The following is a 17037-nucleotide window of genomic DNA, read 5'->3' on the forward strand; positions in this document are numbered from 1 at the left end:
GCTTGAAAAATCTCATCCCTTAAGCTTGCTGGTACAACGAGGAGGTATTGGCGACTGTTGGCTGTAAAATTCTTCTTGACGAGAACGCCATCACGGAGACACAGAGAAGACAAAGTACGACGGAAAGGGCTAGGGACCATGCTGCCGGCACCTTGAAGAAAGTCGATTACCTGGCGAAGTTCAGGATCATTCCGTTGGGCATCGGCAAAATTGTCTGAACTAATTGCAGTCAGAAATGCGTCGTCGTCACCTGAGGCGTCCGAAGCTGGTTGTACAGGAGCACGAGACAGGCAGTCAGCGTCTAAATGCTTACGACCTGACTTGTAGGTTACAGTGATGTCGTATTCTTGAAGTTGTAGGCTCCACCTGGCGAGACGTGCAGAAGGATATTTAAGGCTTGTCAGCCAACAAAGCGCGTGATGGTCGGTCACCACTTTGAAGGGTCTGCCGTACAGGTATGGTCGAAACTTTGAAATAGACCACACGATGGCCAGGCATTCCTTTTCAGTGGCAGAGTAGTTTGTCTCAACCCTAGACAAAGCCCGACTAGCGTAGGCGATCACACGTTGTTCACTGTTCCGTATCTGTACTAGGACAGCGCCCAAACCGACATTGCTTGCATCCGTGTGGAGTTCGGTGTCTGCGGTTTCATCGAAATGTGCTAGAACTGGAGGTGACTGCAGGCGACGTTGAAGCTCCTGAAATGCGTCCATTTGCTGGTCGCCCCATGTGAACGGCATATCAGCCTTAGTAAGAAGTGTAAGGGGGGCGGCTATTTTAGAAAAGTTTTTCACGAAACGTCGATAATATGCACATAGTCCAAGAAAGCGTCGCACCTCTTTCTGGTCCCGCGGCGTCGGAAAATTGGCGATGGCAACTGTTTTTTCAGGATCCGGCAGAACTCCCGCTTGGTTCACGACATGGCCCAAAAACTTCAGCTCTTCATAAGCAAAATGGCATTTTTCGGCTTTCAGAGTGAGGCCCGACGTTTGGATGGCGTCTAGTACTGCGTCTAGGCGACGGAGGTGCTCCTCGAAATTCGGGGCAAACACAATTACGTCGTCCAAGTATACAAGACATGTCGTCCACTTCAGATCTCCAAGAACGCTGTCCATGAGTCTCTGAAAGGTTGCGGGCGCGGAGCAAAGGCCGAAGGGCATGACTTGGAATTCGTATAGCCCGTCAGGTGTAATGAAAGCAGTCTTTTCGCGGTCCCTTTCATCGACCTCTATCTGCCAGTATCCAGACTTGAGATCCATGGAGGAAAAGTATCTTGTGTTGCACAGACGATCTAAGGCGTCATCTATTCTGGGCAAAGGGTAAACATCTTTTTTCGTAACGTTGTTCAGTCGGCGATAGTCTACGCAGAAACGAAGTGTGCCATCTTTTTTCTTCACAAGTACCACAGGTGCAGCCCAGGGGCTGCGGGAAGGGCGAATGACATCGTTATCGAGCATTTCCTTCACTTGGTCTCGGATGGCAGTACGTTCTTTAGGGGAAACTCGGTAAGGCGACTGGCGGAGTGGTCGAACAGTTTCGTCTGTAATGACGCGGTGCTTTGCAAGGTGGGTTCGACCGACGCGTGATGATATGGCAAATGCATTAGAGTAGCGACGGAGGAGGTGCCGTAGTTTCTCTCGATAGTTTCGAGGTAAGGCCGGGTTTATATCGTACAGAGGTTCAGTGTTGTCGGAGGGTTCTGTTGCTGAAGCGCTGGTGAAATTGCATTCATAACTAGTGTCACTTATGGCGTCGAGATATGCGACAGTTGTCCCTCTGTTCAGATGTTGATGTTCATTGCTGAAGTTCGTGAGAAGAACATCAACTTTGCCATTTTCAATAAAAACAACTGCCCTGGCAACGGCGATGCCTCTTTCAATAAGCAGTTTCTGTTTTGTCTCGACGACACCTTCTGTATCTTGGATTGGGAGGGAACCCACGGAGACCATAATGCTTGAACGTGGGGGCACACTAACATGGTCATCAATAATGTGGAGTGCAGCGGGGAGCAGGCTGTTGGATTCGATAGCATTCTCAACTGAAAATCTCACGGACTTATTCTGCAGATCGATAATGGCGCCATTTTCGGTTAAAAAGTCCATACCGAGGATGACGTCACGGGAACACTGAGCCAATACGATGAACGTCGCCAGAAAAGTTTGCCCTTGTACAGTGATCCTCGACGTGCACACTCCCGTGGGCATAATTAAATGTCCGCCAGCTGTGCGTATTTGCGGGCCACCCCATGATGTTGTGACCTTTCTGAGAGCTTTGGCGAAGTGTGCACTTAGAATTGAATAATCAGCGCCAGTGTCGACTAGCGCAGTGACGTCTACGCCATCAACGGAGATCTGCAGGTCGGCAGTTTGTTGTGTCGGGCGGCGACAGCTTCGTGGGGTTCGGTCTCGACTTCGATGCTCTGAAGGAGCGGTGGGGCGACTGTCGGCGTCGTGGTTACGTTGAGGATCAGCGGAATTTCGTAGCGGCGTCGATTCTGCTGGTGGCCGTATGTAACGAACTGTAGTTTGCAGTGAAGAACTGTCGTGGGTCTGTGGAGGATCTTGAAATTTTCGCACTGTAGCAGCCGCACCTCCAGAGGCTGCTGCATCTAGTTTCCCCTATGGGGACTTTGGAGTTGCTCCTGGCGTCCAGGAGAGCTGTAACGGCGAGGCGACGGCGATCGGAGGCGGCTTGGGCCTGTGTTGGAACGCGAAATGTATTCTGCGATTTCGCGTGGCTGCTGACCAGGCAACGGACGACGGGCATCAAAAGAAAACCCACGGAGGCCGAGTTCCCTGTAGGGGCAGCGGCGACACAGGTGTCCAGCTTCGCCGCAATGGTAGCACAACGGTTGGTGATCGGGCGTTCGCCAGATATCGGTCCTTCGGCGGCGTACGCTCGGCCGTGAAGACACATGGGCGACCGGTGCGCGAGGCTCGTAGGATGCTGTCGAAGGCGGCAGGTAGCGGCTGGTGACCGCGGCGTAGCTCAGGGTCTGGGGCAGCGGTGTAGCTACGACGGGTTCAGGCGCGGCGACGGGTGCGGGCCCGGTGACGGGTGCGTGCACGGTGACGGGTGCGGGAACACCCAGCGCCTGTTGTACTTCCTCACGGATGATATCGGAAACTGTGGCAACCTGTGGCTGTGGAGGAATCCGCAGGTATTTGGCCACCTCTTCCCGGACTATCGCCCGGATCGTATCACGCAGCGATTCTGACGAAAACTGTCCGGCTTCACCTGCACTCGCGGCGTTCATAGACACTGTAGTGCGCTGGTATTGCCGGGCGCGCATGTCAAGTGCCTTCTCGATGGTAGACGCCTCACTTATGAATTCGGCGACAGTTGTTGGTGGACTTCGCACCAGGCCTGCAAATAACTGCTCTTTAACACCTTGCATCAAAAAGCGCACTTTTTTCTCTTCCGACATGGTTGGGTCCGCGCGTCGAAAGAGTCGCTTCATCTCTTCGGCGTAGGCCGTAACAGTTTCATTCGGATGTTGTATACGGCTATTTAAAAGCAATTGCGCTTTTTCCTTGCGAAGCGTGTTGGTAAACATACGCAAGAATTCTGCCTTGAATGTATCCCACGTTCGGAGTCCGGCTTCTTGATTTTCGAACCATGTCCGCGCAGAATCCTCCAGTGCGAAGTAGACATGGCGAAGCTTCGAGTCAGCGTTCCAGGCGTTGAAGGCAGCCACCCGGTCGAACTGCTCCAGCCAGTCTTCAGCATCCTCATGTGGCATGCCGTGGAAATGTGGTGGATCCCGCTGGTGGTTGAGCAGGACAGGAGTTGTCAATACCGGGGGATTCATCGCGCTGAGAGAAACGCTCCTTGTTGGTCTGTGGTCAGGGAGAGGACCACACTCGGGAGGCAGACCTTGCAGTCGGCGGCTGCTCTGGTGTACTGGGGTCTCCACCTTAGGGGTGCGTCCTGGGCTTGTAGGGGGCGTCCGGCTCATGAAAATCGTACCCCGCACCTCCACCAGATGTCGCGTAAACGGCGACCTTTACAGTTGCGTCCGAGGTCCAAAGCGTGGCAAAGGTTCTACGAACAGCGTCAGAGTTCAGGCTCGAGGTTAGCACACTTCTTCCTCTCACACTTCTGCGCTTCTTTGTCGTCAACGCATGCTACAATATAACTGCGGTAATTTGATTTGCTAATGTATTACATCAGTGAAACAGATTAAACTGAGAAGACAAAGGAATAAAAACATTGTTGCTGTTGCAGAAATGAGCCTTCTTTATGTGCAGTGGGGATAATGCACAAATGCTGACCGCCAGGTGCCGCTGCTGGAGCATATTTCCTGAAATCTCTTTTTGCACTTGAAACGTTTCCGCTGTTCTTCGACCTGCCGAAATATGAAAACGTTTAGCAGCGCCTCACCTTTAAGCCCGATCCGTCCGTTGACTCTGGTGGCACCGTGACTGCTGCCAGCCCTGCGCAGATTTATCAGCAGAATATGCTACACTCTTGTTGTAGACAACATCGGCGACTCGTTATAGTGAGTCATGGACAGATCAGTACCCATTTGCCTTTCTTACCTCTCTCCGAATTGTCTCTTTAAATTCCTGCCGAACACTACTGTCGATACAATACAACCCTCTTCGCTATAGGGAGTAAAGCTGCTCCCATTCCGTTTTGCTCAATTTCAGGCAATCTCAGCACCCAAGATATCGATATACCCAGCACACCTGCACCACTTTCAGAAGCCTTATATTGCAAGCAATGTTCCAGAACAGCTGACGCTACGTGAAAAGACTGAGGGCGAAATCATCGGTTCAAATTTCAATCATGAGAGGATATTTTTATGGTGTATTGTATATGCCCGTGCAACAGCTTAATTCCTAGTCAAATGTCTCAGAATAAAATAATCGTAGAGAGCTCATTCCACGCATAAACCAAGAATAAATTGCGGAGACTATTTTCGCGTGCATGTTCTTTATTACTCGTTTATCTATACAGTCATTCATTTGTTCCGCTGTTAACGCACAAATACTTACCAGCATACAGTCGGAATATATGCCGTTATAAGAAAAACCACTCGACAGTGATCTAAAGCCCAGCATTTTACCATAGCTGAACGAAGGTGCCTGCATGTTCTCGAGGTAGCGTGTCTAAGCTATATTATGCTTTTAGCCCCTCCCGAATAGGTAGCACCTTTCAAGTCGGCCATATTGCGCAATCTTGTGACGTCAGACTACTCGGCTACCAATCAATGCGTGGACATGCCACCTAACAACTATCACCTGCCAGAGGCATACCCGGGATTTTTCGCTCACGCGGGAAAACAGCGCCGACATCGGATTTCTGGACAACGTGGTGTTTAACGTTATCGCTTTATTACAGGGTCTTTGTCTTATTTATAAATCTCAAAGTAAAATCGTAGAGTTAGTGATTATGCTAATCTAGCGGAAGTGCATCACCAGCGCGTTTACGGTTATGGTGTGTTCTTTTTTTTTTTGTATGATGGCCAGTGTTTTCTTTTGACGTGGCGGCAATCGGTTTCAAAATGAAGGATCCAGTTTTTAGATTCTCAGGTTACGTAGAGCTTTCCAAAGTAAGGCAAACTGGTACGTTGTCCATACAAATAGTGTTGCATTGAATTTAGGGTGCTGCATCAACGGTTACACAGAGTGATCACAGTGAAATCCCCACGCAAAACTATTGCTTTGAACATTTTACAGGAATTAGCTCTCGTAAAGAGCTTTACGCTCATTGGACATGCCATTTGTGAGCGGTGGAAAAACTAGCCTTATAAATAATATTGCAGCTCTGGGATAATATGGCAACAAAACATAATGGGTTAACATGCCCCCCCCCCCCCCCCCCCCTCCCCCATAGTTCGGAGTAGTGTCCATGCATATGTGCCCCGGGAGCCCATAAAAGAACACTAGCTTGGAAAAACTGAGCGCCACCTACCGGTGAGTTTCTTCGGCAGGCACTCGCAGTCCAGGAAGGTGAGTCGCTGCCGGTGGTACACCTCGACGTCTTCGACGGAGGTGCCGTCCAGGCAGGTCATGCCGCCCAGCACGTAGACGCGGTCGTCGGCGCTGGCGGCGGCCACGGCGTGCCGGGGACGCGACAGCTTGAAGCGAAACTCCCAGCGGCCCCGAAGGGAGTCGAACGCCAGGACGTCGACCACGTTCGTGAAGCCGGTCGGGTCGCGGCCTGACGGCTTCAGGCCGCCCGCCAGCCACAGCTCGTGGTGGATGGTGAGCGCCGTGCAGTAGGCGCGGGGCTCGGGAAGGCTGGGGCGCCGGACCCAGCTGTAGATTCAAAGCAGCGGAAGGAACATTTCCCCAAAGGTACAGAGAGTGGATTAGATCAGTGATCGCCTTCCCATTAGGTGCTGTGAAAGGTCTCAAGTATATTCTACGGCAAGAGGCAGAGCGATTCACGCACTGCAAGTCCAGCCTTCTAGAACTGCAGTTATAATTTTGCAGCTGGGCAACATCGCAAAATGATGTTAAAACATTATTGGCAGGAATAGTTCATTCTTTCGATCAGAATCAAAAATATTTTGGGGAAATTTGGCCTTGACTCCCAATAAGAAGTTAAGTTTGCAATAAGAAGAAATAAATAGAACATTTTTTCGACGATAAACAGCAAAAACTGCAAACCTCAAGATGAGAGTTTGAGTTTACGCTGGTTATTAGAGAGGAACCTCCAGATAGGCAAAAGTCGTTTCGTTCATAACAGTTTGCCTTTTAAATACGCCCAGAACTGTGTATGTACATAAGCCAGCCCAACATTACATTCTGCCCAACGTGCTTATTAGTTGATAAAAACTCGTATCTGTTGATCCAAGCTGTGTCTTTGCGTTTAAAACAAATACAACATAATAGTTTTTCTACGGATTTTTGTCTTAAACTAAATATTTCAAGTTGCGCTACTTTTTCTATATACCCGACCATAATAACAGAAGAAAGTAGAGCTAAGGTTGCCTCCTTAGCTCCTTAATTGGTTAGCTCCTTAGCGTATCAGTTGTTGTGGCTGTAGGAAGAAGGGGAAAAAATGCACGAGTCAGCTACTGGCTCTGTAGCTGAGCCACCTCCGCTGCGTCGTGCGGACAGAAGAGAGTGAACTCCCCTGATGGAGCTGAGGCAGGTAGGTCACCGCCACTTGCGGCGGGGTCTAGCCTGCCACCGAATTTTTATCTGTTGTAGGCCGTCATTGCACCCGCCACCGCCTCGGTGGTGGACGACAGCTGTTGCGGCGCGCGTCTTTCTTTCCCTCTTCCTTTTCTTTGTTCTCTTTTTTATCTTCTGTCTGCACGAGGCAGCGGAGGTGGCTCAGCTACAGAGCCAGTAGCAGGCCCGTGCATTTTTTTCTCCTTCTTCTTACAGCCACAACAGCAACAGCAACAGCTGAAGAGAAAATAGATAAGAAAGGAAAAATAAGAGGGAGGGAATGATGCGCGCCGCAACAACAGCTGCGATCCACCACCGAAGCAGTGGCGGGTGCAATGACGGCCTACAACAGATAAAATTTGGTGCCTGGCTAGCCCCAACCGCAAGTGGCATTGACCTACCATCCCAGCCCCCCAGGGCCAGGAAGTGCCACCCTTCACCACCTCCTCCTGAACCCGTGCATCAGTGAACTAAAAATTAGAGGGTCTCTTAGATGTCTCATAAGAGGAGAATGGAGAAAGCCTACCCTTCGTCTCCTATCATTTGCCTCTCATCATTTGCCTACTATCGACGGTTGTTGAGAGACTACATATATTTATAACTGGTTTCCAGGAAAGAAAAGGCGCAGTATCCGTCACACTTTCTCCGGTGTGTTTAGACTGTTCACCATCGCGCCTGTCGCGTGGCGTTCCTTAGTGCGCGTTCAAGTGTGGGATTGCAGATGGTAGGAACGCTAGGTAAGAACACATCTAGCAAACTCTGAATATACCTCACCTCGCGCACAGATCTTTCCACTTTCACTCACACCTATCTATCTCTCTAAACGGCGCGGTCAAGTGTCCACCGAACAAGTGTGACAGATATTGCGGCTTCCTGTGAACCAATTATTTTGTAGCGAGAGCTATACATCAATCTCCCTAAACGGCGTGGTCAGGTGTCCACAGAACAAGTATGACAGATACTGCGACTTCCCGTGAACCAATTATTTTGTAGCGAGAGCTATACATTGGCCGCAAAGTCGCATTTTCGCTATGGCGGTGGCCGCACCTTGTTAGTAGCGCTCTTTAGACCATCTCCCAGCAACCACTGTTTTCTTGGGATAGCTGAACCGTATAGCAACAGTCCCATGCTGACATTGTGTGTTGGTTTACAGGAAAGGTAAGGCACAGTATCTTTCCTATTTGTTCATACGGCTCTTTCTCTCTTTCTCCCCGCCGGGGTGGCGCAGTGGTTACGGCGCTCGACTACTGTTCCCAAGGACGCGGGATGGAATCCCGGCCTCGGCGGCAGCTTTTCGATGGAGGCGAAAAGCAAGGCGCCCGTGTGCTGTGCGATGTCAGTGCACGTTAAAAAACCCCAGGTGGTCGAAATTTCTGGAGTCCTCCACTACGGCGTGTCTCATAGCCTGAGTTGCTTTGGGACGTTAAACCCCACAAACCAACCAACCAACCAACCAACCAACCTTTCTCTCTTTCTACTTTCACTCGCGTCTTCCCTGCCTCTACGGCACGGTCCAGGTGTCCACAGAACAAGTGTGACAGCTACTGCGCCTTTCCTTTCCTGTTAAGTAGGATTATGGCTGCGTATGACCATATTTGGAATGCGTGCGCAAAAGTGTGACACCTTAATAGAACGGGCGACAGTATGAGCCATTAAACGCTTTCGCCTTAAAACATACAGCTGTGGTTAAGCATTACCCATGCATTTTGTAGTTATCTACATTCGGCTGTTGGCTAGCATATGTGGCTGTCTTCTCCGGTGAATAAGCTCTCTGGGTCCTTCCTATGGAGACCATTTTTCCGCCTTTCACTGCACTCCCCTATTAATAGAGAGCAGATTTTCCTTCTTCCAAATATCATTTGGCAACTGTTTTTGGTGGTCTATTTCTTTCAATCTTATTTCAATTAAACCCAACTGTTCAACTGGTTTAAATTATTCGCATTATATAGTGAGTGTTCGAAGGTGGTATAGTTATGACTGGTTCAAATCAATTCAAGCCAATGTGTACTTGCTTCTATTGATTGCAATCATTCCAATACGTATTTAATGTCCCTGAAATAACGCGCAGATTCTAGGACGAAATTCAGGCTGTATTTTTATAAAAAAAAAAGCAGCAAAGAATCGAGTGTGGTTGAATCAAAATGAACTTTTCATTGATCTGACTTGCGTTTGTAAATGAACTAACGAAGTAACTCGGCGGCGGCAATATAGCAACAAGCTTTCTCGGCAATCATCGGGATAATTATATCAGCTGCGTTCATCAGAGCTTAAATTCCGCGAAGAGATGTCTAGATAAACTGGTCAAAGGTGGCGAAAACAATGTGGAACAATGTGTAAGAATGCATGAGCGGCAGCATTCATTAAGAACGAATCTCGGTGCATCTTGGTGACAATGAAAGGAATAAAGCGGTGTGTCGGCCAAATCCGAACAAAGAAAATAGGATCGTCTAATATGAACCAAGATATCCGATTATGCTTTCTCAAAAAAAAAAAAAAAAAAAAAAAAAAAAAAAAAACAAGTCGATTGAGTATTGAGTTGAGTACTGAAATCAATAATCCACAGATGGCGCATCGGTGAATCGCACACATCTATATATTGGGACTTTGTTTCGCACTTACAGTCATCCTCGCCGCCGCCGTTACATTATAGTGCCTAGAATATACTTGCCAGTATATTCTAGGCACTATAGTTACATGCCGGCTGTTAACCGGTCGGATTGTGTGTATTCTTTTTTCACACACGCGTCGAGAGTAAGCGCCTTGTCGAACATTTTGTTACACTCACGTGCGCTCGTTGGTATCGGTCGCGTGCACTGTGGAAAGAACCTCGGCGGGCACCATTTCGGCGAAGACCTGCCTCTTGGTGGTGACGCCCCCCACCACGTACACCATGCCTGCCAGATAGGCCACCCCGCAGCCCATCACGGGAAGAGGCAGGTTTCGATACGGTACCCACGAGTCAGATGCAGGGTTGTATACCTCCACGGACTGAAGGATCCTGCACGAAGGAGTAAAGCTCCACACTTGAAAAAATATATAGAGAGAGGTTGGCTTTTCTTTTGCACGAAAAATAGTAACATTGCGAACATTGGCAATGTCTGGCGTCACCGCTTTATCATCTCGAACCCTGTTCAGGCTGTTTGCTTCCGCGTAGTGGCACAGGTTCGTTTTGTTTGCCTTGCAAATCATTTCCGTCTAGGCTTGACATTTTCTGCTGCGTCTTCTATATTTTTTACAAAGTGTTTTGCAAGGCGGCCTTGCAGTTATTTATTTGTGAATTGCTGAATAATTCTTCTCTGCTCTAAATTACACTCACCTATGGGGCTGAAACACGGAGACTAAAGAAAACGGGTCTACTTAAGTTGAGGAAAATGGTAGGTCTAACGTTAAGGATAGGAGGAGTGCAGAACGTATCAGAGAATTAACTCGAGGTAATGATATTCCGGTCGAAATCAGGAAAAAGAAATGGGCTTAGGCAGGGCGCGTATTGCTAAGAAAGAATAACCGATGGTAGTTAAGGATAAGAAACTTGATTCTAAGAGAAGGAAGGCGTGGCAGGGGGCGGCAGAACATTATATGGGTGGATGAGGTTAAGAAGTTCGCAACGGTCAGGTGCATGCAGCTAATATAGGACCAGCTAGTATAGGACCAGGTTATTGTAGTCAGTCATTCAGTGTAGTCATTATCTGAATGCCCGATTATAGTTTAGAAAACAAGCACTATAAAGAAACTGAAAGTACGGACTTGTGCTTCAAGGCTGTTGAAGAATTACTACAAAATAATACAACAAACATAATTGACACAATACACTGTCATGAAGTGAGGGTTGGGAATAATTATAGGTTCAGCGCGTGAGAGAATCAACCAAAGAAAATATCACAACCATTCTTTCCGGAACGGGCTACTACTCACTCTCCCTTGTGGTCCTTTCCACCAACGACCATGATCTTCTCTTGGACCACGGTGGCACCGTGGCAAGCTCGAGCGTGCAACATGTCGGACATCCGCTCCCAACGCTTCTCGCGCACGCCGAACTTGAACACCGACTTCTGGGCGCGGGCCTCACCCTTGCCAGCCCCCACGTCCTCGGGGCTGTAGCCGCCTGCAGACATGCGTCGCTCGCGCTATTTACTTAAAATTGCGGGTGCCGTCCTACGCACCGAAGGCAAATGTCCGTGTCAAATGCGATTTAAGATGTACTGGAATATTAATCGGGGCATTGGAAGAACATTCGTTTAATGTTCAAGCAACGCGGAATAGTAAAACTCGAACACTTTTTTCGCTTACCGAATGAGAAAGTGACACAGACGCCACAGAACAGATAGGACGTCATCCTTGTCAAGGGAGGAGGTAAACATCCCAACGCTTGAACAAAAGGTGAAGATGTGACACGGCGCACAACGGCTCGCCATATCGCCATACACGTTTCTCACAAAGACAAGTAAAATGCTACTGAAATGGCTTTGCTACAGTATTAATTCTGCTAAGTTAGTAATTTGAACAGATGAAGGAGGCAATAAATTCCACGTCTATGGTAAAGACGTACAGCCACCCTGATTTTTAACAATATAGCGCGAGCATCGACCAAACTGCTGGTCAGCGCCTTATAACGGTGATAAGCGTGCAACACGGTGAGAGTTCGTGCATGCGCAAGAATGTGGAACGTCGCAAACAGATATTGTGACTGGGCGTGTGTCTTTGTGATCCGAACAGCGTAGCAGAAGACGCTCTCTCTTCGTGCGCGTGCGCGAACTCTCGCCATGTTGCACGCTTATCGCCGTTACAAGGCGCTGAGCAGTAGTTTGGTCGACGCTCGCGCTATATTGTTAAAAATCAGGGCGGCTGTACAACACAGCAAGTTCTTTATAAAATCACTGTAGTCAATCTTAGCAGGTTAGGGAAAAACAAACAGAACTGACCAGTGATTAAATGATTCACTGATTGCGGTATAAGTGGACAGCTGTTGTCAGTGCTATTTCACGCGCGACAAATTTCTACACAATTTCTACCTGTCTAAAGAAATGAAGTGACGCTTTATTGCCTAACCGAAGACGTAGATGCCGCCTGCGTAGTAGACGACGGCGTGGTAGTGTCGTGGCTCGGGCAGGGGCTGGAAGCTGAGCCATTGGTTAAGCTGGGGCTTGAAGACGTACGTTGACTTCCCTGCGGTATGTAGATAGAGCAGATAAGTTCATTCCACAAAAACGTAGTAGCGCTGTATTTGCTATAGCTCCCCACCATCGGCTACAATTCTTACTGATTGAGGAGGCCCATAACCACTAGTACTCCGGAGATCTATATACAGCATGCAACCTGTAGTTCTCCGTAGACCCAACAAGACCATTTATATCTATACCATCACTTCGATAAAGAACAATACATGGGCGATACTATTTCCTTACTCCTTAACAAGAATTGTTCAAAATCCGCGCAACAAGTAATATTTCAGCTCCAAATTCAGTGGGTTAAGTGTTGAAAGTATTGTTATTTCAATTTGTGACGTCATCTGAAATCATACGCTAAGAGTTCAATGCGGTTCGTTTTCGCAAAAAATACTTTTCAAATGGCTTAATGAAAAGACGGGAGGAGTCAGAAGAAGCCGAAAATTGAGCCAAATAACTAAAAACGTTTTGTGCGACCATTGGCTTGTTCTAGTAGATCACAAAAAGGGGTTGAATATATTCGTACATGGCCCCGCTCTTCCTTTCAGTAGGAGCATACAATAATATTCGGAGCCATTACCCATGCCCCCTTTAGGCTATCTATCGATTATGTCGGAACCACCGAATCAACGACCATCCCTAGAAACCGTAAACCGGGGGCCTCGCAATCTGCGACAAATACCCTTCCGATGTCGCGAGCGAAGAAAAACTCGAACCAGGACAAGTTTTTTGCGCATCCTAATTTTGTAACCCAACGATCAAAGGACGGTCGTGCAGCAGAATAACTATCGAGGTAGGAAAGCTAAGCGCTTTTTTTCGCGCCGCCACGTAACAGGAGGTCGCTATATCCTTACGTGTTATGCAGGTCCGATACGATGTTGCTGCTATTCCACTGCTGGACGAACCCATCATATTAGCGCTGGAAAATCTGCAGTTGTGTGGAGTTGTCCTCACGCGACAGTGGATATCGTGGACAGCAAGAAAAAACTTTTATGAGTCTGAACATGGATAACACCCCGTGATTAAGGGGAAGTGTATGTCTTGACAAATCTTACCAAGCCACCCCCGATGTAGGGAAAGATTTCTGTCTTTTTACGTTTCTGAAAAATTCATTTTTTTATTTGTTTCCGAGACATGGCCCACGTCAATTTATCACGGATGTCCGCCGGCGGAGGAGTGGTGTTGACTCGCGATATTAGTTTTCTTATAATTTTCGTGAAACATGTAGTATTTTATGCAATACACTTTCCACAAAGACTGATATCTGCCCACGTAATGAAATAGATAGGCCATAAATGGTACATAAAAATTCTTTACGCGCAGCATTTTCAGCATACAGCCACACCACACTTTGTTGCGGGCTGCATCGCCTCATGGTGCATGAAAACATTTCTCCGGCGTTCAAACGAAAACCAAATAATTATGACAGAAAAATCACACAACTACCCGTTAGGATGGTAACTATGCACGTTCGAAGATTCCTGTGTGCAAGCCCTTGAATTCCGGTATAGAAATCCAATTAGGACATGAGAGTATCTATCACTCACTGGTAATTGACATTGCCGATTAATTATGTGCGCCTTAGAGCGCATTTAATCTCCATGTAGTGAATTCTCACTGGCGAAGAACGTTATCACCGAGAGTCTCATACCATCCGAGATGTCAGGCTCCTGGACGTTGATGCCTCCAAGTACGACCACGACAGCCGAGTCCGAGTTCTGCACTTTCCCCACCAGCGACACCTCGTGGGCCTCATCGCGCTCTTTGCTGCGTGGCGAGTGTCTGCGTAGATTGTTTAATTACAGGGAGTTACTCCCTTTGTGTGCCCTTCTGACCGTGAACATACAAGTGATTAAAGGTTCTCAAACGGCATAATTAAGCATATTACTGCGCAAACACACATAATACTGCATGTGAGGGATATGCAAAGCAATATAGCGTGAACACAGACTGACGTACACACGAACGGGAATAAATCAAAGAATACAAAGTGGGGCTCAATTGAAAGAATCATTCTTTTCAATAAAGTTATCGTTAAAGAAATCCATGTAAAATTAGATTCGTTTTAGGTCGCTTCCTGTGATTATGCTAAGGTTCAAATGAAGAGGACAGGATGAGAACAACGTAAAGCAGCATGAGTTTTGTGAAGGTTATAACGAATTAAAAAATTATGCTGCATTCTTTTTTGTTCCCTTTTGAATGACTCATGGGCACAATGCCGCAAACACTAGAGGTAAATCCGAGCAGAAATGTTTACGCAGTATCATGCCTATTCATGTCGTTTGCGAAACTTTAATCACTTGTATGTTCACGGTTAGAAGGGCGCACGAAGGGAGTAACGGGACATTCCAAAAATGATGGTATTAGGGATGGTAAATGGAACAGGTGCCTCAAGATCTGATTTAGTCAAGAAGTCTCACCCTTCATTTTGAAAAATACCGCTGTGACCGGGGACCCACGTAAATGCTATTTATTTCACCCATCCAGGTATACGGATGCAGCTGGCGCATGACCAGTTCAATTGGAGGGATATGAAAGAGGCCTCTTGCTTCCAGTGGATTTAGTCAGGCTATTCAACTTGAACATCCAGATCAATCTAGTGGAGGTTCATTGAAGATAACAATATTGTGATACTGCACCGGGGAGTAGGTGCTGTCCTACAGAAAGACAGCGGTAGTTTCGGCGTCTTTATGGACGCCCTATCTATTATTTCAGTAAAGAATGATTTTGCCGCTTCGAGATAAGGTGCCACCAACGAACACCTCAATACAAATATACAACTATCATTGCTCGATCCTTTGAGTATACGTTAAAGAATCCCCAACCCTCCTAGCAATGCCTAGGCGTGGTACAACAAATGATGCTGGAGAATTTTCTCTTAGCCATATGCTGACAACAGAATATTTATTTATACCAACAGCAACTAAACATTCCTCTTTAATGCTCGGTTTAATCGGGCATTCGCTATTACTGCGCAGAACTGGGCGTCTCACTTAAGACAGCAGGAGTTTGAATTGACACATCGCTCTGGGGGAAAAAACAACTGAACTTGCTAGGAACAGACTGGACTACAGCATGTCCGCCTTAATCGCATGCCCTGAGGAAATACTGCTTTAACCATGATATGTATTTATGTCGCGCGCAAAACAAAGGAAGAACACCGAGACGGGACTAAATGAAACTGAGTTCCCTTCCCGGTACCTAAGTGCTGTGCCTTCGCCAAAATATGCTACGCGTACGCTGTGTATGCCCGGGCCGCTCAGCTTCAGCTATACGCAGTGTTGTACTATCGCGAGCGGCTAGGACGCCTATGGTTTCAAAACAGGTACCTCGGTTGCTACAAGGTTCCGCCAGTTACAGCCCTGCAAAATTCAGAAGCTACGAAACCCCACCTTCCCTCCAGTTCGTCTTACCTACTCTCTAAGGTGAGATATTGATTTTTTCTGCAGATCTGGAATCAATACAACTCCTACACTATTGACGTTTGTAAAGCTAAGCTCTATTTCCACAATTTTGCAGTTTTTAGGCTGTCGTTAAACCTGAGGATAGATCATGCTGCTGTAGGTTGTTCTAATATCGAAAGAGCATGAAAGACATTAACCTCGCATCCTTCCTGGTGGGTGTTGAGCTCCCAGCGACGCTCTTGTCCGTACCCGATGACGCCCCCCTGGCCCAGCCGAACATGGCGTCCTAGGAACCAGAGCGCACAGCAGGCCCCTTGGCATCCGCTAGCCGCTACCGGCCGCAGTCTTCTCAACCGACGTCTCCGGGCGCGAGCCGCACACGCGGCAGCTTCTTCTTCTTCTTCTCTTCTTCTTCTTCTGCTTCGGTGCATATGGCACATACCCACAGTGGAGCCAGAGTTCATTGAGGTGTAAGAATAAAATTCATGATGTCGTTTTAGACTGTATGATAGATACTTATTAATTAGGAATTAGCTCCGCTAAAATAATTTGGAAAATTTTGAGGCGGTAGGAATAGAAAGCAATAAAAGTTCAAAAATATACATAAAGAAATAAAAATAATAATACAGTCTAATTCAGACAGATCAGCGCTAACACACAAATCTTCCGGTATCAATATTATAGTTTTGAAGTAACTCACACACCGGTTTTGGGACACACCCTTTAACGGTTGCACCAAAGCAGTGGAGGACAGGAACTGTAAATGGCAGTCCTAGGCGAGCAAGAGGTATTTCTAAATAATGTCTTCTCTGAGTAGCATACCTGCGGCAGGAGAAGATATAATGTTCATTTGTTTCCACGTCGTCAAATTACGCACAAAGATTCGACGATGTGAATTCACAGCGACATAAATAAAGATTGAAGCAAGGAATTCTGCAACGCATAAGCATCATGGAAACTTCACGTTGCCTCCGGTTACAATACCGGACATTCCGATGGAAATTTAAACGTACCAAATCCATAGTCGCGAAGGATGGCTCACGACAGCAACTTCGATACTATGCCTCTTTCATCTCGGCCGCTCTGTCGCGCACAAAGTCTGTCAACGGCAGCTGAACTAGTCTTCGTTTGTAGCCACTGTCAAGGCACATAAAAGACCTTAGTTTGGTACACAAGTGATGAAGTTTCCTTAAATATATTTAGTGTAATTTCTCCATGGAAATGACTGCCAGCACGTGCAAAATGTCAAACAACCGCTGCCCGAAACGAAATTTTAACGGCAGCCTGTACACAATAAAATCTCTTTTACAGCATTCAGTATGTGGGGTTTTTTTCTTAGTG

General features: G+C 47.3%; 1 protein-coding gene across 1 annotated transcript in view; it reads right to left on the reverse strand.

The window, feature by feature from the left end:
* Window positions 1-15976, reverse strand: part of LOC146189939 (alpha-scruin-like) — a 28555-nt gene extending 12579 nt beyond the window's left edge. The window contains exons 1-7 of the mRNA XM_084603351.1: window positions 15894-15976; window positions 13944-14059; window positions 12177-12293; window positions 11043-11232; window positions 9916-10128; window positions 5920-6266; window positions 4384-4436 (exon numbers count right to left, since the gene is read on the reverse strand). Coding sequence (XP_084459477.1) covers window positions 4384-4436; window positions 5920-6266; window positions 9916-10128; window positions 11043-11232; window positions 12177-12293; window positions 13944-14059; window positions 15894-15976 — 1119 coding nt within the window. The remainder of the gene's footprint in view (window positions 1-4383; window positions 4437-5919; window positions 6267-9915; window positions 10129-11042; window positions 11233-12176; window positions 12294-13943; window positions 14060-15893) is intronic.
* Window positions 15977-17037: the final 1061 nt, after the last annotated feature.

Source organism: Amblyomma maculatum, chromosome 5, assembly GCF_055883805.1.
Source record: "Amblyomma maculatum isolate TAMU_Amacu chromosome 5, ASM5588380v1, whole genome shotgun sequence".
Taxonomy (NCBI): Eukaryota; Metazoa; Arthropoda; class Arachnida; order Ixodida; family Ixodidae; genus Amblyomma; species Amblyomma maculatum.